The sequence below is a fragment of the Nelusetta ayraudi genome, unplaced genomic scaffold, assembly GCF_046127955.1.
Source record: "Nelusetta ayraudi isolate G7.1 ecotype Tasmania unplaced genomic scaffold, CSIRO-AGI_Nayr_v1 ptg000120l, whole genome shotgun sequence".
NCBI classification, from domain to species: domain Eukaryota; kingdom Metazoa; phylum Chordata; class Actinopteri; order Tetraodontiformes; family Monacanthidae; genus Nelusetta; species Nelusetta ayraudi.
In genome coordinates, this window is record NW_027466170.1 from 2,198,349 (window position 1) to 2,218,116 (window position 19,768).

Here is a 19,768-nt window from a genome sequence, read left to right on the forward strand (position 1 = left end):
AAGACTAGTGTTGTACTACTCGCGATTGCTCTTGGTCTCCAGACCACTTTTGGGATTTTTGATCAAGATCCGGTCAAGACTGAGCCAACACTACAGTGACAGATAACAACGGAAAGGAATCCAGCTGCTGCCGTTTTACGCTCTGTTTGTGACACCCAGAGTGACACAGCCTCTTATTCCTTAAGTTAAGTTTTTTAATTTTATGAAGCAAAGTTGGGTTTTTTTGTCTCGACCTTGATTCTCTTTAGTCTTGATAATGTCTTGGTTGGTGCAGCCTTGACTACAAGACTGCCAAAGAGTGCCGACCTTTTCTGCCAGTCTTTATTAAATTATTGGTATAGTAACAGTGGGCTGGAATTTTTTTGTTTTTGTGCTTGTTTTGTTTAATAGGTCAGTGTATAATTTGCAATATATAAAAAATACATTTTGTTTATCACTTCATCCTTGGTTCATGAAGCAAGATTGAGTTTGACGTTGACGTTGTCGTCATAATGTCATAATCATTATTGAGAAGGTAAATGGCCATGTCTATGTCCTCTCTAGATGTGTTATGTGGACCCTGCAGCAGAAGACTTAAGGACGACAAGATGGACTGAGCTTGTCCTCCATCTACCTGCTGCAGGAAGGCCGTCAGGTTGCTGGTCCCCCACTTGTCCGGTTTGGGCAGGTTGATGTCCTTCAGGTAGAGCACCAGGTTCTCGCAGTCCTTGGGCCTGAAGACGCGGCCGGTGTTGGAGCTGAGCAGCATGCAGGTCTGGCCGAGCTTCTGCAGGACGTGGCGGGAGGACGTCTGGGCACTGCAGTGGACCACGGCCACCTGGGTGGAGCGCAGCCGCGAGAGGGCGTAGCGGAGGAGCATGCTGGGCGGAGACGGAGGGCTTTTAGTGAGATGTTATCCTCGCAATTTTTCAAACGTCTGAATTAATTCTCTGGCTCTTAAGGCGTCGCATTTATTCTTGGGTCGGTGCCAGGATCATTAGGAAGATCAAAGGGAGAAAAAGTGTGTAATGGCTGTGTTTTTAAAGAGGCCACTCGGGCTCCGGAGAACAATGTTTGCCAGATTACACCCAAAGGCAAAGGGAGACATTTTCAGAGGGCGCAACACAGAGGGGCGAAATATAATTAGAAAGCAAATCGTGTGCGCACAAGTCGGCCGCCCCCCTCCTTCCAGCGCATGTGTGCGGAAGTTAATTAGATATCGAAAGAGTCAGCTGACAGTCCCGATGACTCGGCGGCGCCCGTGACCTTTCCGGACGGAGCGAGGAAAGACGAGAAGAAGGAGGAGACGGCGAGGAAGAGTGGAGTGCAGTGCAGAAGACAAACTGAGCGACCCTTGTTGTTCAACCCCTGAGGAGGGAAGCAATTACTTTGGAGGAAGCAATTCTCTGTCAACACACACACATACACACACGGACGAACAGAGACGCACCCGAGATCTGATTCTCATTCTGAATTGTCAGTTTGCTGCAACAAAAAGGTCAAATCTAAAATGACAGGAGCTTCGATATCAGTGTTGATTGTGCGCTCGTGTCCATAATACACTCTATCAGAATGTGGTTTGTTAAATCTGTTTACACACAGACGTAGCGGGACGCCCCCCCGAAACTGAGTCCTTCAGAACTGAATCATCATCAGCAGCAGAAAAACACTCCAGTCGGGTCACATGATCAGAACAATCCAGAGAGAATTTGCTGCAAAAACGATGAGACGGCAACCAAGGAGTGTGTGTGTGTGTGTGTGTGTGTGTGTGTGTGTGTGCGTGTGTGTGTATAATCACCCCTTTCCGCAGCCCTCGGGCCCGACCACCATGAAGGGCTGCCTGTGCTGTGCGCTGAGCCACGGGGAGAAGCAGTGCAGCGCACGCTGCATGTCCTGCGTCTCGATGACGGGCAGCGAGCGGGTGTGAGCGAGCTCCTCCAGCGTGAGACCATCGGGACGCTGGAAGGCGTACGCCGCCAGGACGCCGCTGTCCGAGTCGTAGTAGGTGTCCAGCGGCTTTTTGACGTCGGGCGGACTTTCCCTGGCCCAGCTGAGCAGCTGAGCGGAGCAGAACACAGAGACCGGATCAAGAATCTCTGGGATTCGACAGCCAAACCAAAGTCAGCACGACTGAATGCTGATAAATGTCTGTTAGTTGTTAATTAAATGCATTTTTTTAAGCAGAGACATCAGCAGAAACAAAACAAATGTTCTACTATATCTTTGCCGTTCTGAAAGAGAACATGAATAAAGCATTAAAACAAGAGCTGCACTGTTCCCTTGACTAGACTTTAAAAAAAAACCCAGCTGCTCACCTCTCTGGCAAACTCCTGTCGTGTTTTCAGGTTGAGGTTTCCTCCCAGGCCTCTCAGAAGGCCGACAACGAACTGGCCTCGCTCCCTGACTGCACTGAGGTGTGACAGGCCGTTGAAAACTGTCCCCACTAGACTGGTCTCCACCACAAAGTCGTTCTGCAGGAATGGAAAAAGATGGAAAGAAAAGTTTTAACTTTTACAGAGAGAAAGACTGGGGGTCCGTTTAGTTGCACAGTGGTTCGGAGTTTGTTTTCTAAACCCTTGAAGCAGCAAATGAATCAATGTGGATGTCAGTAATGTTGAGGTTTCAGACCTGTTTAAAAATCCAACCTACCTGTTTCAGGACCCACTCAAGAGCTCGTTGGAAGTAGTCTCCCAGCCAGTTTTCCAGATTTGCATAACACTCTTCGGGCTGATTCATCAACCACGACTTCAGCAAGGCGCCCACATCAATGTCCTCGTCACTGCGCCAACAACACAGGGAAGATATAGCATCGTTTTCATGCATGCAGGGAAAGAAAATGTGATTCATGGCCAAAAACCACGGACTGACCTGAGGAAGATCATGCCCATGCGGGATATCGTGGCCGGCGAGGCGCAGCTAAGGTCGTGAGTCTCGAAGAGGAAGTTGACGTTGGGTCCGAACTGGATGCGCTCTCCGCTGGGCATGGTCAGCAGCCGGTTGTCATCCAGCACCGAGTTCAGGCTCTCGATCCACTCTGGGTCGATGTCACCGTCGCACACAATCCACGAGCTCACATCTGGGAAGAAAACACAGAGAAGTGTGATCTGGTAGCTGCTAACTGTGCATTGCTGCTCTACTGGAGTCCAGGATGAAAATCAGAGGATTAACTGAGACGTCGGCTCTGGTCTGTGTGAGACTTCTCACCCTGTGGCTCTCTGACCACGTTCCTGGCACTGTTTGTGAGGACGCCGTCGGCCCACTCTCTGGTGTCCATGTCGATGTGTCCCAGGAGCTGCTGTCTGGGCATCGCTTTGGGATTCATGGTGTACTGCTTGACCTGTGCAAACAGATGCAGATTTTTTTTAACCTTTAATTAACTTTAACAAGAGGACAGTAGCAGCAAATATTCATCTGTGCCACCCATGTTGGAGAAAATGCAATGTCGAGGAAGTGGTATAAACCAGATCCACCAACACAAGATGAATGGCTGAACATTGTGACTGAAATGTATTGGTATGGAGCAACTGACTCATATGATGAGGACCAAAGAGGAGCAGCGTCGAGGAAAATGGGAGAAATGGACTGTTTATACATCAACGACAGGACATTCACACTGATGCTAATATCGAGCCAACTGTGGAGACATCATGGCAACCCAGCGTGTTATTATCTTGATGATAGTTTTTTTTGTTTTTTGTTAACATTTCTATGTTGCAAAAGAAAAAGCAATAAAAAGAAAGCATCCAAAAAAACAACAACTGGACAGGAACTCACTCAAGCGTTTTGGGAAAATTTACAGCATTTTCCCATTTCAAACCAAAGCAGTGAATGAAGCTGGTGGTCCCACTCACCACTTTGCCCATCTTGCTGAGAGCGGCTCTGAGCATCCTCCAGAGAGTCGACTTCCCCGCTCCACTCGGCCCGACAATGACGACTCCCATCCGCTGTCTCAACTGCTCATTCAGCTCCAGCGCCTTCTTCAGCTGCACAGAAAACGGCCCAAAAAATGTTTTTCCGGCATCTCTCTGGCGACTCCCTGCACCGCCTGAACAGCAGTTCAAACACCATGACTTACACACACACACACACACACACCTGGCTCGGGATGAGTTCAAGCCGTGCCTCCTTGTAAACCTGTTCCAGGGCGTTCATGAGTATCTGGTCGTTCACGTCGGTGAAGTTGACCCCCGAGAAAACGTCTTTGACCAGAGAGTCGAAGCGCGAGCTGTCAGCGAACGTCAGCTTGGACATGGTGTTCAGTCTCAGGGCTTGCACCACCAGACTGCTCTCCGGAACTGCATGCAGATGGAGGAAAATAGCGGTTCAATGTCCATTTGTAAATAGAGAAGGCTATAATAAAAATAAAAAAAAAGAACACTGCCTCTCCTTGTCTGCTCCCACAGAAACAATACACACTAAAGCAGATGCTTCTTGGCAAGTCAGTCGGCCGTTCTCTCTTGATTTCAGACGGGTTTGTTTTTTTTTCAAGGTTTTGGAAATAACGTTGAAATGAGTTTCGGGGGAAAGGTGCATTTAGTAAACAACCAATGAAATTGGAATCTTATCGAAGGTGCAAAAAAAAGTTTTGTCCCTTGGCTCTCCCACTTTAACTGTTACAAGGTCTGTATGAGCAAATGGAGCACAAACGATGATGGGAAGTCATCGAGTGCTGTTTACTGTTGTTCCCACTTCCTTCTGCTTCCCCTTCAGCTGATTGAAAAAAAATAAGAGCCTCTTGCTTTGGCCTGCGAGACCAATTGCTTGGAACCATCATGTAGGTCTGTGCGATTATTTATTAGTTATTTATTAGATATAGATTTATTAGTCAAGACGATGTTAAAAAAAAAAAAAAAGGAAAATCTTAAAATGGATTTTCCTCTCGCATGCTTCCGGGCTGTGCGCCTCTATTTTACCAAATGTGAAAGTTTTGCACTTTATTCATTCATCATTGTTCAGGATGTTTAATTTCAAATTGCTGTTTGGTGAAAGAGAGTTAAGGTTGCTACTTTTATATAATAATATAATAATATAATAATTTATTCCTTTGTCTTTTGTAGTTTTACCAACAAAAAAAAAAAATCGAAATCGAAAATCGAGTGTTCAGAGAAAAAAAAAAAGAAATCTGGATTTATTTTTGTCACCCAGCCCTACCATCAAGTCACATCAACAATGACATAAAGACATCGCTACTATTTATAAAGAAAACAAATTCAAGAGAAAAAAAAAACCTTGGCTTGATCAGAGGTGATAATTAGAATCTGTCACCTGTGACTGAATATGAATCTGATTGCACAGAATTGGCAGAATGCTTTGTTCTCTGCTCGAGAGACACTTGACTTCCCTGCAGCCGCAAACGCTGCGTTTCATGTCTCACAGCAGGGGAGAACATTTGGCCAGACACCACACAGAGATAAAGACAGGAAACCCTCAGGGACTCAACACCGGGCAGGAAGTGCACACCTTGTGTTGTGTGTTGGGCAAATGAAAGGGCGCAGGGGTAAAAGGAAAGAAGAAAAATCGAAGCTTTTCAAAACGGAGTGGGAGATGTGGCTTCAAGACCGGAGAAGAGGAAAAATGGAGAGGGAGAAGAGAGGATGGAGGGCGTGTGTGTTTGTGTCTTTGTGTCTTGTGTCTTTGTGTGTGTGCAACACACAGAGCAGCGAGCGGTGCAAGAGTGCGACGAGAGCCGCACTGACAGCTGGGTATCAGCGAGAGAGCTAACAAGAGGTCAGGAGGAGGAGAAGGAGGTAAACAACCCGACGCAAAGTGTTTGGAAACCAGAAAAATGTTAAAAGGACAAAAGTACAGAGGAGTGGAAAGGCCCAGTGGGAGGAAAGTTTTGAAGGGGAGCATTCGGGTCCAATGTCAAAAGACAGAAAATGTCTTAGAATTTTCAGGCAGAGGTAGAATCCTCCTGACTAGGGGCTGGGGGAGGGGCGGAGCCAAGCAGGTGAATTTGTTGCTGCTCTGGTTGCAGACTGTGAATGTGGCCCTACAGTGGAAACCTACCTGTGCAGAGTCTGTTGAATGGTGTGAGTTGAAAGTGAGCAAATGCACAATTGACTCTGAGTGATTTGATCAAGTTGAGGATCCTCCCTGCTGGCAGAATTCATCCTTTCATTCAAGCAAAACTCCAATGGACCACGGACATGAGAAAGACGTCCTGCAAACAGTCTACGTCACTGAACCACTTCCTGTTTCGTGGCTCTGGACGAACTTGAGCTCGAGTCTGGAGCATCAGCGTCGTTCCAGTTGAGGACATCAGCAGCAGCTCATCGGCTCCCAGTCAACATATCGAGCTTATAATGAACCTGCCGGGTTCCATCCGACACCCAGATGAGGTTGCTGACGTGTTACTAATCCACTACCTGCTGCAGTGCACGTGCTCTTGCTCTCTAGTCTAGTGGTGCTCAGTGTAGTTTGCTCAGACTAGAAGAAGAAGAAGAAGAAGAAGAAGAAGAAGAAGAAGAAGAAGAAGAAGAAGAAGAAGAAGAAGAAGAAGAAGAAGAAGAAGAAGAAGAAGAGGTTCTGGGACAAGGAAGCAGCAGCTCTTCCTTCTGTTTGTGTTGGGGGTGGGGGGTTGCTTCACAGAAAGGCTGCGCTAGAAACAGCTGGAGGCTCTTACTCTTGTCCTTCTCATGACTTCTCCTCTGTTGCTGCAGGAGACTGCCACAGGCCTTCAGCACCGTCTTCAGAGCTCGCAAGCCCCAGTCATAGTGCTGCTGGGGGGTTAACAGCTCCCTGGGCACAAAAATAAGGCCGTCACACTCACTTAAAACCAGCTGAAGATGGGAAATAAGCAACAAAAAAAAAATACATATATTCAAAGTGTGAAGCGTTTCAATGATTTCTGTTATATTTCTACCTGGCCAGGTTGAAGATTGCCACCAGTTTGCAGCCCAGTATCTCCCCGTTCTTGAAGCCCTCTGAATACAGGATGACCTCAGCGATGAGCTCGTTGTCCGGCCGGCTCATGGCCACTGGCCTGAACAGCTGCTTCAGGTTGTCTGGAAGCTTCTGTCTGCCACCGTAGCCTTTCCCCGCCGGGTTCATGGTGATGAACACTCCAGAGTTTGGGTCCAGATCCACCTGGAGGATGAAGAGAAGCGAGTGCACGGCTGCTTAATGAGCAGACAAATTCAGTGAGAAAACTCAGAAACTCGATATTTTTCTTGTGTTTGTTTGGATGTATCGAAGACGTTCAGGCGTTTGTATAAATTTAGAAGGCGCTGCAAAAAAGAGAACAAAGAAAAACAAACGGAAAAAAACAGAGAAATGGGGAGTAATTGCTTTTTGGCTTCAAAACTTGCAAACTTTGTGTTTGCCTGCATCTTGTTTGGACCGTCTGACCTCCTTCCCCAGCAAATCGCACGTGTTCGTGTGATGTTTCAGCGAGTCCTGAATGGCCTGGATCTGCATGGACACGGCCGACAGCACCGCCTCCTCCAAGCGGTTGAACTCGTCGAAGCAGCCCCACGCGCCGCACTTCACCAGGCCCACGAAGATTCTGCCCATCGACTTCACATCGATGCCCTGGAGAGCAGGTTTTTAGGGGGAAAATTTGAAATTCCAAAAAAAAAAATAATGCATCTCACAACAAGTTGAACGATTTCATGCAAGAGCGAAAACAAATGCGCTGCACCTCGTCACAGTTGAAGACCAGGACTTGGCGTCCGAACAGGCCACCCAGGGCTTTGACGGACTCCGTCTTGCCGGTGCCAGCCGGCCCGTACGGGTTTCCCCCGAGCCCCATCTTCATGGCCTGGGTCAGAGTCAGGTAGCACTTGTCAGTCAGAGGGGTGTGCACCAGCTTGGCCGCGTTCCCCTGACAGGCAGCCGCAGTGGAGGTGGAGGTCAGCGACAGGGAGGTGAGGACACAGACGGATGGGAAGAAACCGTTTAAAATTCAGCTCCTCCCATGTAGAGTCCATGGGACAGAAACGCCTTGTATGATGAATTCAATGCCAAGATGCGCTTTAATGTTCTAATCCTCGACCCTTGAACAACAGTGCCCCCTATAGGTAGAAATAGTTAGTTCACATGTACTTTGAGTGGGGGAAAAAAAACAAAGATTTTATGAGCTTTGATGAGAGCCTAATTTGACCAAGCAGAGATGATTTCCTTTGGCCTCTGAGTTCATTCATTATCAATATTTTCACCTAAACAGTGGGGGAATTTCCCCACTGTGGGACTAATAAAGGAAATCTTATCTAAACAAGTGCATTTTATTGATATAGTTCGTAGATTTCCAAACGTTGTTTTTAAGGTTCTAACAACGTGGACACCTTCACGCTGTGTTTGTAACACAAAGTATGAACATTTAGATTTCTTACTTAAACAGTGAGCTGCTATTTTCACTGCAGCCAATGAACTTCGCCTCACTTTGGCAAAGGGAAATTCTTTCTGAAAAAATATTTCCACTCTGTTTAACTGACTTTTAACAACACTGTGCAAAAGTTGTCTTTTGGTTTTCATCCCACACAAAACAAAATTTTTCTCCACCGGGTCGACAGGACAAACCCTGACACACCTGGTATTCGTACGTGTAGCTGAACTGCGCGTCCACCATGTGTATGACGCAGCATCTGTCCGCCCGCATGTAGAAGCGCAGCTGCTTCTTCCAGGCCCAGGCGTCGGCGCCGGTGACTCCGGCCTGGTGGAGCTGCTTCACCACGCCGATGTTGTGGATGACGTCCAGGATCAGGGCCTTCAGCTTCAGCTGCAGGACGCCAGACTCTGTCAGGTGGGGGGAGGAGACGGGCGGGAACCGTGAGACTCTTACTGATGGCACCTGGGTGCACGGAGGGACTGGTGCTATAAATAATAAACATAATGCGGTAAGACTGAGGCCAGAGAGAGCAGAATCAGACGAGCCCTCCTCAAGCTAATGATGTTGTGACTTTCCTGCCATTTGCGAGACACATTATTCAGGCGGCCTCTCAAAACGTCCGCACGAGTCTGCGTCTGAGGAGGCTTAGAGAGGCTGCTGCTGCTGCTGCTGCTGCTGCTGCTGCTGCTGCTGTAAGTAATCTTAAACCGCACCCAGTACAGTGTCACTGCAGCATATACTGTGGGACACCAGAGCAGCAAAACAATTAGAATCTTGGCAGGACAGTGGAAAGTCTCTCCAGAGGACACAGAGTGAGAGTCTACCGGCAACGACGACGTCCTGGGAACGCAAAACAGTAATTAACTTTCAGAGCCGGACGAGTCTAATCTGCAGATTTGAAGAGACTGGCAACAACAAACTTCCCCTTTAAGTCAATTTTAAAATAAACACATACATACATACATACATACACTCCCAGTCAAAAGTTTGGACACACCACATGAATTGAATGTCTTTTCTTTCATTCTGATGACATTGCAGTTTCTCACTGAAGGCATCAAAACGACGTATGGACACACATGGAGTTATGTAGGAAACAATAAAAGTGTCAAATAACTCAAACACGTTTTATATTTAAATTCTTTAAAATAGCCACCTTTCATAAAAAGCATATTTAGAGTTATTGAACGTGTTTTCCTTTGCTGCATAATTGCATATATCTTGCTCATATATTTGATGTCTTCAGTATCTATCGGCAGTGTAGAAATTTGCAAAGATGGAAAAAAAAAAAATTGTATGAGAAGGTGAGTCCAATCCTTTGACTGCTAGCGTAGACTACAACATAGACAGCATTACTTGTCCACTATATAAATAAAATACTGATGATGGGACAGGAAAAAGATGTGACGCAGAGACCAAAGACGGCCCTGCCCCCTGCCCCCACCACCACCACCACCACCACCCTTACTGCTGTGCGATGCCACTGTGCCCTCTGCAGATGGACCTGCTCATTACATCTGATGGGAAATGATGGTGGAAGCTGTCCAGCTCTAAACTGCGTCGCCCGCCGCTCCGCTCCCGCATTATGAGCCATTAAATTGACGCAATGTAAAAATGGCATTTTAAAAAAATCTCCCTGTGCAGTGGAGGCCGTTCTGATGACCGTTTCAATCCAGCGTTCAATCTTCATCGTCCTGTTGGATTTTTAAATCCAATTAAAGACTGATGTAATCATTCACTCTGACCAGTTACACCGTAGAGAGGACGGTACTGCCCATTTACTCTAGAAACTTGAGTGAACTAATTAATAGTCATACACTCTACAATGAGAGAGAAGCAGGCTTTAAATTACAGTAATGCAAACAGGCTGCTGCTTAAAAAAAAACAAAAAAAACACTGCGCTGATCAGTGTGAGGCATGCGGGCAAAGTAAACACATTCGCCTTGATGATTGTTTCATTATTTGTCATCTTTATGCTCTACATAAAAGTGAGATAGTGTTTCACACACACACACACACACCACCAGCTGATTAATGGACTTCAGTGCAATGTATGAATAAAAGCAATTAATTTAATAAATAAGCCCAATAAAGCAAGTGTGCTCAGGCTAATCAGCTGCAAGTAATTCCAAGTCTTAAGAAAAGATTATATTCAACGGCACCGTTGGATATTAATGCGACCACAGCAGCCATCTATGATACTGACCAACAAATACATGGTAAACTCAGAAGTTACAGCAGAAATCTGCATTTTAATGTCATTTAAAGGACACGCCACTGCTCCCAACTGGTGCTCAGTCTGAACTACAGTCAGTGGAAAAGCACGTGGGAAGAGAGAAAAAAACAAAAATGCATGTCACTAAATGCATAACTTGCTCATGTTTGAGTAAATTGACATAGTAAGTGAGTCTCAGGTGTGTGTCAAAAAAAACAAAAAAAAAACCACTCTTCCATCTTTATTGTTGTCGCCGTGCCAGAGCGTGGCCACCGCCTCGTACCTCTCCTGCGCTTTACGGTCCATTCAGGCAGAGTGGTTAATTAGATTATCCCCCCCGCTTGCCGTTCCTTTTAGCCACTTTAATCAGCGCCGCCGCTGCAAGGCCTCTTCGGCCTACCTGGCCGCTTTAATGGAGCCACTAATTTGATGAGATGTTATCGCAGAAACGAGAGAGCCGCTCTGAGCGCAGCCGGCGGCGCTTTTCAACGCAAAAGACGGCCAACAAAGGCAGCTACTGTATATTATCTGCCGGCGAGAAAAAACTCCATTGCAATGCGCAGCCATGAAATTTGTGATTTGATGCCGTTCTCAACAAGCGCGACCTTGGTAAATCGTCCCTGAGAGTAAAGAAGCAAGCGATTGAGGCAGAAATCTGGAATTTCTCGCCAATGCCTTGTAATGATGCAACTGTCAGGGATTAAGGAGGAGCTCTCGAGGAGCTTTTTTATCTCATGCATGAATAAAAGAGCGAGATGAAGCTTTAGAAGCTATTTTTTTGTTCCGAATGTTCAAGTCATTTGATAAAACCACTCTGCTATAAAACTTCATAAAACCTCATATATTATTCTGCCAAAATTGCTACAGTTCCCTCGCGGCTACCGGATCTTCAGCCTCTCTGCAGCATCTTTGACGGCAGCATAAATCTTAGAAGCAAAGCATTTCATCCGAGCTTGAATGATTGCCAAAATACATGGGAGTCTGACAGTGTGAGATGAAGAAGAAAAGAAGAGAACTCGTGGGCGGTTGGACTTAGAAGTAGAATCAGAAGGAAGAAAAGACTGCATGAAGACAATTCTAAAAACCTCTTAAATTTCGTTGAAAATCAACCTTTAGCTTCAGGACTGTGAAATGCCAGTTTTTGCGAGTCTGATAGACACAAATTAAAAGTCACAATAATTGGACACAGGCTTGGACAGGCCCACCTGTGTCTGTGGGATCTTTGGCGCTGGTATCCACGGTGGTGTAATGTTCCAGTTTAGCATTTAGCTCCATCGCCAGCTGCTGCATGTTCTGCTCTTTTAAAGCTCGTTCCACATCCTCGGTGAACTGGATCTGCTCAGCCAGACACAGAATCTGCAGGAGAGAGACAGGAGTGCGTTACTGCTTGGATGGTGGTATTATTGTCAAATTCTGAGACCAAAGAAATTCCCATATTTAGCAGTCACAACAATTGAAGCTCTACGCTGCCGTTAAAGGAACATTGTGCAAACAAAAAGGCTTTTTGGGGAAGTTTAATGACACAAATGAAGCTTATCTGAGGTGTATCAATACCTGCGATGGGTAACGGGAAGGATCCACTCCCCCCTTCCTCCCGGCTGACAAGCACTCGTAGAGCAGCTGCTTCAGAGTCTCCTTCATCTCCGCAGAGAGCTCACTCAGCCACACCTGGAGGGGAAGGCACGGGAGAGGAGGAGGATGTAAAAAAACAAGGAAGAAAGTGTGAAAAAAAGCTCCTTTAACCTCACGTTATGACAAACAGACTTCACCTCCACCAGGCTGGAGATGCGCACGAGGTTCCTGAGCGGCACCACTTCTCCCTCCAGGGAACACATGGCAACGATGTGCTGGCACTGATCGTCGAAGACAACGCTGTGGATGCCTGCGCAGAAAGAAACTGAGGTCACCTTCCAAGTCCAGCAAGATTATATTCCGATACACACAGCGGAGCGGAAAGGAGGAAGAAAATGAAAGAAAAAAAAAAGACACAAATGACCTGCGAAGAGTTTCTTCAGGTGCGACTGGATGACGGTTGGGTTGGTCGCCTGGCCGAGGATCTCCAACAGGTCGTCGTCTCCGATGAAGTAGAAGCGTGGGAATGCTGAGCGCTTCTCCTGAAACGCACACAATACATTTTTTTTACTGCAACACTGGATTTTGTATTCCTTTTTTTTTTTAATAGGAAACACACAAACGTGCATACTGTACCTCCAAGAACTCATTCAGCGACTTCTGGCAGCGCTGCAACTGATCCAGGATGGTGACCAGAGAGTTTCGGATGCCTGCCCTGGAGCTCAGCGAGGCGACTCTGTTGTCCCTCTGGATATCAGACATTATAGACCTGCAGGACGTCAAGAGGTTTTAACTGCGCTGAATGCAAAAGATTAAAATACAGTCTCTGCTTTTAGACTGCAAGAATAGTTGAAGAAATTCACAGCATGGAAGGTTAACATTTTCTATGAGACATGACATTGAAGGAGGTAACAAATAATGGGAGAAATTGAGATGCTATTTAAGTCAGAAGTAAAAAAAAAAAAAAAAAATGTAGTAAGCCTGGCCTTTGCAAAGAAATCAAGTGTTAAAAACACTGCTTTGTGGTTCGGCATTTGACTTAAATCTACTTGTAATTGAGAGAAAAAGCTCGGGATGCCGCACCTGAAGTCTTCGTCGACGCGTTTGAAGCGCGCCTCCTCCCGCGGCAGCGCCCCTCGGCCAAAGATGGGCTCCAGGTAAACCCAGCGCCGCTGGATGGCGTTCAGATTCAGCAGATACTCGTCCAAGTCTGACAGACGAGTCTCCCACAAGCTGACCTGCGCACACACACACACACACACACACACGCACACGCACAGTGTCAGAAGTGCTTTATGATAGATTTGTTTACCTCAGCATGCAGCCAACGATAACACGTTTAGTTTCCTCAATAAACAGTGTCTTTAAGGGAGACTGAAAATAATAATGAAGCCAGCAGAGATTACAGAATGTATTCACAGCTGCGAGCCAGTGACCTGACCTTGTCCTGGAAGCTGCGGTAGTAAGGAGAGTCTTTGAGGGACTGCAGCAGGCAGCGGTTATCTCCCACCTGCACGGACGCAGAGTCGGGGTGAATGCAGAAACACGGCAGACCTTTAAGACGGAGCTCAGCTCAGCCAGCAGACAAACATTTGTTCTCTGACCTGAAGACCCGGCCATTATAAGTTCGCCGAACAGACTGCATGAAATTCTGATGGCAACACAGTCCATGTTTCTGTGTTGTCTTTATTTGTGTGTGTGCTGTTTGGGTGTCCACCTGGTTAACCACATCCTTCCAGTCCTTGATGAGGGTCAGCGTGCGCCTGCTGCTGTCTGTGTACTCGGTGAGGTTGAATGTAGCCGCCGCTCCCCACAAATCCAGCTCCCTCAGCGCCTCCCTGATGGTTACCTCAGCCTGGGCGCGACCGTTCAGGTCCTTTGAACCACAAAAACAAACCACAAACACGTCAAGCAAGGTGATTTAAGACTCTGAGCCTCTGTTGTTTAAGCTTTGTGATGCATGGAAGCAAAACCATCTTTGCTTTCTCTACACTTTAGGGCTTAGACTGTTTAAAAGCTGTCACAATTTGAAATAAAAATTTAACTATGAAGCAATTAAAACGATTAATTTTACATTGTAAATGTGCGGAATCATTCAACAAAAAGGTTTTGACTGACATGACTGTATAATTTGCGGTAAAAAATATTTGACATAAATTCTCTGTATAACTGTTCCCTTATAATATGTATGGGGCAGAAATTACAGCTTGAGCATGTATAAATAATGATTACTTGAGGAAACTTTTAGTTCTTAGTGATAAATCTACCGAATCCTTGCATTTTGCTGCCATCTAGTGTCTACTGTTGGTAATTGCAATTACATCAACGCACACAAGGTTGTTTTCCTGACTCAAAAACATTTATCCCAGCCCTTCCATCAGTGTGTGTGTGTGTGTGTGTGTGTGTGTGTGTGTGTGTGTGTGTGTGTGTGTGTGTACCTTGAGCTCCACAGCCTTCTCCACGATGGTGTTGGCCACACTGAGGATGTCACTGAAGGTGAGTCTCTCCAAGGTCGTCCCTTTAGGGAGGCCGAGCAGCCGGAACATATCCAGCCAGTGGTCCTGAGACAGGTGCTCCCCTCGCACGTACTTCAGAACTGGCACCATGTTCTGGCAGAGGAAAGGGGGGGAAATCAAAATAAAATTTAACAGCTTTATTTATTCATAAAACAAGGGCAATAAGGCCCCTGGTCTCGCAGGAGTTTTCTTTATATGATACACATTGCACTTCTCTTTGTGCTACCTTGTATTTGTCCACTTCTCCGTGCAGTTTAACAGACATGACGGTCGGCTGTTCCAGCTTCCTCAGTCTGTCCTGCCAGGCGAACAGGAACTCCTCAAACAGGTACGTCTTGCTCCTACAAAACAACAAAACAGATGCTGTCTGAAAAAAACCAGGGAGGAACACAAAGCAGCACAAAATGCTTCCAAAAGTCGTTCCAAAGCAACCTGAATGTGATCCAGTCCTGGTCGGCCTTCTCGGTGAAGCCCTGTTGCCACTCCTCGTACAGACCCCACATCTGGCCGAGCTCCTCCATGTCTCTCTTGATCTCCTCCGCCAGGGAGAAATCTGGAGTCTCCAGGTCGAAACAGGTGCAGTCCTCACTGACCAAAACAAAGAAAAGAGGAGGCAAACAGAGCGGAAGAGAGAGAGGATGGAAGACAGACAAGACGAGAAAATGTTAAAATAATAACATCAGCGAAATTGAAAATATTAAGATTGCCACTCTAACGATGACCAGAGGACATAAAGTCCAACTAGACGGTGCAATCAACATGTTTCCTGGTGCAATCAACAGGAAATGAGCGTCACGATGAGCTTACAGCAGCTTGCAGCGCACCGCCTCCAACTCCTGGAACTCCTGCTGCTTGTCCTTGATGGTCTGGAGGCACGACAGCAGGGCGGCGTGGTCGCCGCTCTCCAGCGTCTCGTGTTTGGGCTTCAGCTGATCCCAGCGGGCCTTGAAGCGCTCCAGATCCGCCATGTAGGCGCCAATACGGCCAGCGGCGTTACTCCGCATCAGTTCCACCTGGGACAGTAGCACAGCGAGAGTCGGAGCAGGAAGTTAACCAACTGAGGTCGTCTGGGTTTGTGTCGCACACATGGAATTATGTAGGAAACAATAAAAGTGTAAAATAACTCAAACACGTTTTATATTTAGATTCTTCACCGGTCATAAAAAGCATATTTAGAGTTATTGAAAGTGTTTTTCTTTGCTGCATAATTACATACAGTATGTCCTGCTCATATATTTGATGTCTTCAGTATCTATCTGCAGTGTAGGAAGTTGTAAAGATGAAAACAAATTGCATCAGAAGGTGATTTCCAAACCTTTGACTGGTGTATGGTTTTACATTTGCGTGTCATCTTCCCCTCCCACCTGCTCTTTGATCATCAGCTGGTGGCTCTCGACAACGAGCTCCAGTTTGTCCCATTTGGCTCTCAGCGAGGACAAGGAGTCCAGGCCGCTGCCGGCCACCGCTCGCAGCAGGCGGTTCTTCTCCTCAGCGCACGTGAAGTGGGGCAGGACCTGCACAGTGACGCACAACATAGTGGTAGAGCATTTTCGACAGATAGACTGAAACTGAGAATGTTCCGACTGGGACGCTCTCTGAGTGGCGCGCGCCTCACTTCAGATTTGCGCGACACGATGTGGCTGCACTTGGCGTTGGCGGCGCCGATCTCCTCCATGCTCTCCGGACGAGCCGACAGCGTGTCCGTCGACTCCGTCACAAAAGCGTCTATTGCCTGAGTGTGACCTGCACACGGAGGAGAGGACACGCAAAATGTGAATTAAAAAACAAAAAAAAACAAAGAAAGGGATGCAAAAAGTTAATGAGCACGGAATGAGAGACAATCGTACAGGTCATCATCTCTCATCTCATGCTGACATACAGTCATAGAGATACCATCATTTTCTCTTCTTCTACACAAAAGCAACACAGATGTCTACAACAGCGTCTTAATGAAATAATGTCACGGGCAGACATTGTTGTGCGTTTCTACCTTGTATGGACTTCTTCAGTGACACCAGCAGCAGGTCAAACAGCCGCTGGATGAGGTCGTCGATGGCTCCCTTCACTGGCTCACAGTTGACAATGATACAGTCGACCTTCTCCTGACTGACAGAGACGGCTTATTGAATTGCAATTTTCCCATTTTTGCGGTGGTATTTTTTACGTCAAAACACCGAATTCTGGAAATAACTGTAATACTTTTAACAGACGTTGCGGTGCTAAAAACCCATAAAACTAACAGTCCAAAAAGCATTTTAAAAGAACATTTGCATACGGTCAAATCTAGTTGATATTTTTTGGCCACTGCTTGTGTTAAAAAACGCTTCCCAGCTGCTCGCTAGGTGAAGCCTGTCACATTGTTTGTCATGCATGAACAGACCTGGGCAGGGATTCAGAATCTTTCCCTCTGGCTTTCAATGCCTTGAAGTTCCTTTCCCAGTCCTGCACAGAGTCCAGATGCCTCTCCACCAACTTCTCCAGGTCCACCTGGCCCAGCACCACCCAGTCCTAAAATTCCAAACAACAAACCAAATATATAAATGCACACACAAAAAAGACAGGTTAGAAAATTCATTAAAAAAATGAATTAAATACTTAAATTAAATTACATTTGATTGGATTGAATAAGGCAGCAAAAAGGAGAACTACAATTGCCCGTAAAGTCACAATAAGGTTTGTTTTTTTATTGCCATAGTGCCAAGCAAATATTATGCATGAATTCATTTCCCCTGGGGAACTAGAACACATTGCAATCATTGCCCCTGGTCAACAGCATTTAAATACCAATAAATTGAGGACTGTGTCAGGAAACCCAATCATTCTCACTATTATTCTTATTATTCAAACTTCATGGGCAATAGAGTGCAACGGAAAAATGAAAACATTTGTATATGATTTCACAACAATCATCAGAATATCAAATATTGTTATTAACACTTTGTTCTCCAGGCACCTTAAACCTGTCCTGCACGGCCAGCAGACGCCTGAAGAGCTCCTCGGCCTTGCTGAAGATGGTGAGGAAGCCCGAGGCGTTCCTGTCAATCATGACGCTGAAGATGAGCCCCTCCTCCTGGACGCTGACCCCCTTGAACTGGTTGGGGATGGAGATGAAGCGCTTCATCTCCCTGAAGTAGCGCGCCCGCACCTCCTCGAAGGGAGGACGGAACTGCAGGCGGCCCTGCCTGTTTCAGAGGAGGACAGAGGACCAACACAGAGTGGAGCTTGACGTCATTTCATTTTGAGCTTCGACATCTACAGGAAGGGTCAGAAGTTGCTGAGGGAAAATCAAAAAGCTGCTCCACTGACTTGAAGGTGAGATCTATGTGTATTTCTGGAAGGTTCTTGTTCAGAGCCTCGAGTCCCATCTGGTACTGGTGTTCCAGAGCCTTGTAGAGCTGATGGTTCCAGTGCTGGCGCCATGCTCGCATGTCATCGCACCTGAAACCCTGCACACACACACACACACACACACACACACACACACACACACACACACACACACACACACACACACACACACACACACACACACACTAATGTAATCAGTTCCCTGGTAGGAGAACTCTGTGTTCATGCTCACTTGCAGCCACAGAGGTCCCTGCTACACTTTGCTCCAGCTGTTCATCATCATTTCCAGGTGAGGTGAAACATTCCGTAGGCAGAATCCAAACCTGAGACTCCAAAGTGGCGAAGCCGGTGCGGAGCTCCTGCAGGCCGTCTTTCCACCGCTGTTGATGTCTGAGAAGGTCCACATTCATCAGCGTCTCCACCTGCATCGCCACAAATCATATTTTAAAAGAAACGCAATGGAATGAAAACTTAAAATAACCTGGACTGAGAGACAGAGAGAGAGAGAGAGAGAGAGAGAGAGAGAGAGAGAGAGAGAAAGTGAGAACTAGAGATAGCAGCACCTTTTCAATGAAGTCTGTGTGCCATTTGCGCAGCTTCCTGTTCTCAGTGGACAGCTTCTCGGCAGCAGACTGCAGCTTGCTGATGTAAACCTCCAGCTCTTTGGGGTTGTCCCAGGTGATCTGCAGCTTCCCATCAGACTCCTTGGACTGGGAGCGAGGGTTCTGACACGTAAGAGTCAGAGGATCAGTTGCAAACTGGAGTCTTTAAGTTTTTTCAACTTGCTAAACCCTAATTTCTGCAAAAGAAGCTCCAGATTTGATGGGAAAAAATGCATATACCTTTATGACCTGCTCAAAGGCCAAGGCCAGACCGAGCATCATGGGTCTCTGAGATGGAATCATCTGCTGGTCAATAGTGTTGTAGAAATGGGCCACCTACAGGGCAGTGATGGGTAATAAACAGGTCATAAACTGCACCAAAGAAAGAAAGAAGGACAAACAGAATGTGAGTCTCTGTGTCTCAGGCGTCACTCTGACCTGCTTCAGCACGACGGCCTGTCTGTAGAACTTGTCAGCAGTGTTGGCAGCTTGCTGGATCTTGGCCGGGATGGCAAAGCCCAGGGCGGCGAGCTGCCGGACCTCCCGCAGCAGACTGACCAGCCGGTCTGAGTACTGGATCTTCAGCCTGCCATCAGCATGGTCCAGGTCCATCACTCGGCTGCTGGCCTGGAGGCTGCGGAGAAGCAGGTAGGACAGAAGTTCACACACATTGAACCGGACCAATCAGCTGAATGAGGGACGGCAGCACGGTGACTTTGAACATGAGCACATCTGACCGACCTGATGCCGGACTTTGGGTTGGCCAGTCCAGACAGAATGTCCCTGGACCAGTCCTCAAACTGCTCCTGCTCGAACCCCCTCAGAACCTCCAGCAGGTCGTCAGAGAAACGTATGAAGCTTTTGAAACCGGGCAGGTCAGACAGCAGCGCCTCGGATATACACACAGAGTCCTCCACCTGGTGTGAGAGTCCAAAGAGCGAAAAACACCATGTTCCTCAAACTCATCACGATAACAATCTCAGTTCTTGAGCCCCAGTGTGGATTGCGGTACCGGTGCGAAATGCAGTACAAACCTTGTGGACCAGCTGCTGAACCCAGACTATTCTGTTGACCACGTCAGGCAGGTTCCTGCCAATGGGAGGCCCCGATTTGTCTCCGGGGTTTCCATGGCAACGACTCTCAAAGTCACTCTTTAGGCCTTGAGCGGGTCAGAGAAAATTATTACAGGGATGATTCAGCTAAAAAG

At 46.9% G+C, this 19,768-nt stretch overlaps 1 protein-coding gene across 1 annotated transcript in view; it reads right to left on the minus strand.

The window, feature by feature from the left end:
- Nucleotides 1-19,768, minus strand: part of dync2h1 (dynein cytoplasmic 2 heavy chain 1) — an 81,591-nt gene that overhangs the window by 58,115 nt on the left and 3,708 nt on the right. The window contains exons 12-48 of the mRNA XM_076049746.1: nucleotides 19,596-19,720; nucleotides 19,303-19,478; nucleotides 19,000-19,195; nucleotides 18,802-18,897; nucleotides 18,523-18,684; nucleotides 18,283-18,381; nucleotides 17,918-18,057; nucleotides 17,565-17,793; nucleotides 16,992-17,119; nucleotides 16,602-16,717; nucleotides 16,227-16,354; nucleotides 15,976-16,125; nucleotides 15,419-15,624; nucleotides 15,044-15,199; nucleotides 14,838-14,952; nucleotides 14,534-14,704; nucleotides 13,813-13,971; nucleotides 13,532-13,605; nucleotides 13,179-13,328; nucleotides 12,732-12,864; nucleotides 12,520-12,637; nucleotides 12,293-12,405; nucleotides 12,078-12,191; nucleotides 11,729-11,879; nucleotides 8,510-8,715; nucleotides 7,622-7,804; nucleotides 7,330-7,512; nucleotides 6,845-7,068; nucleotides 6,605-6,720; nucleotides 4,075-4,274; nucleotides 3,831-3,962; nucleotides 3,184-3,316; nucleotides 2,848-3,055; nucleotides 2,629-2,758; nucleotides 2,295-2,450; nucleotides 1,778-2,037; nucleotides 614-860 (exon numbers count right to left, since the gene is read on the minus strand). Of these exons, the coding sequence (XP_075905861.1) occupies nucleotides 614-860; nucleotides 1,778-2,037; nucleotides 2,295-2,450; nucleotides 2,629-2,758; nucleotides 2,848-3,055; nucleotides 3,184-3,316; nucleotides 3,831-3,962; nucleotides 4,075-4,274; nucleotides 6,605-6,720; nucleotides 6,845-7,068; nucleotides 7,330-7,512; nucleotides 7,622-7,804; nucleotides 8,510-8,715; nucleotides 11,729-11,879; nucleotides 12,078-12,191; nucleotides 12,293-12,405; nucleotides 12,520-12,637; nucleotides 12,732-12,864; nucleotides 13,179-13,328; nucleotides 13,532-13,605; nucleotides 13,813-13,971; nucleotides 14,534-14,704; nucleotides 14,838-14,952; nucleotides 15,044-15,199; nucleotides 15,419-15,624; nucleotides 15,976-16,125; nucleotides 16,227-16,354; nucleotides 16,602-16,717; nucleotides 16,992-17,119; nucleotides 17,565-17,793; nucleotides 17,918-18,057; nucleotides 18,283-18,381; nucleotides 18,523-18,684; nucleotides 18,802-18,897; nucleotides 19,000-19,195; nucleotides 19,303-19,478; nucleotides 19,596-19,720 (5,783 nt within the window). The remainder of the gene's footprint in view (nucleotides 1-613; nucleotides 861-1,777; nucleotides 2,038-2,294; nucleotides 2,451-2,628; nucleotides 2,759-2,847; nucleotides 3,056-3,183; nucleotides 3,317-3,830; nucleotides 3,963-4,074; nucleotides 4,275-6,604; nucleotides 6,721-6,844; nucleotides 7,069-7,329; nucleotides 7,513-7,621; nucleotides 7,805-8,509; nucleotides 8,716-11,728; nucleotides 11,880-12,077; nucleotides 12,192-12,292; nucleotides 12,406-12,519; nucleotides 12,638-12,731; nucleotides 12,865-13,178; nucleotides 13,329-13,531; nucleotides 13,606-13,812; nucleotides 13,972-14,533; nucleotides 14,705-14,837; nucleotides 14,953-15,043; nucleotides 15,200-15,418; nucleotides 15,625-15,975; nucleotides 16,126-16,226; nucleotides 16,355-16,601; nucleotides 16,718-16,991; nucleotides 17,120-17,564; nucleotides 17,794-17,917; nucleotides 18,058-18,282; nucleotides 18,382-18,522; nucleotides 18,685-18,801; nucleotides 18,898-18,999; nucleotides 19,196-19,302; nucleotides 19,479-19,595; nucleotides 19,721-19,768) is intronic.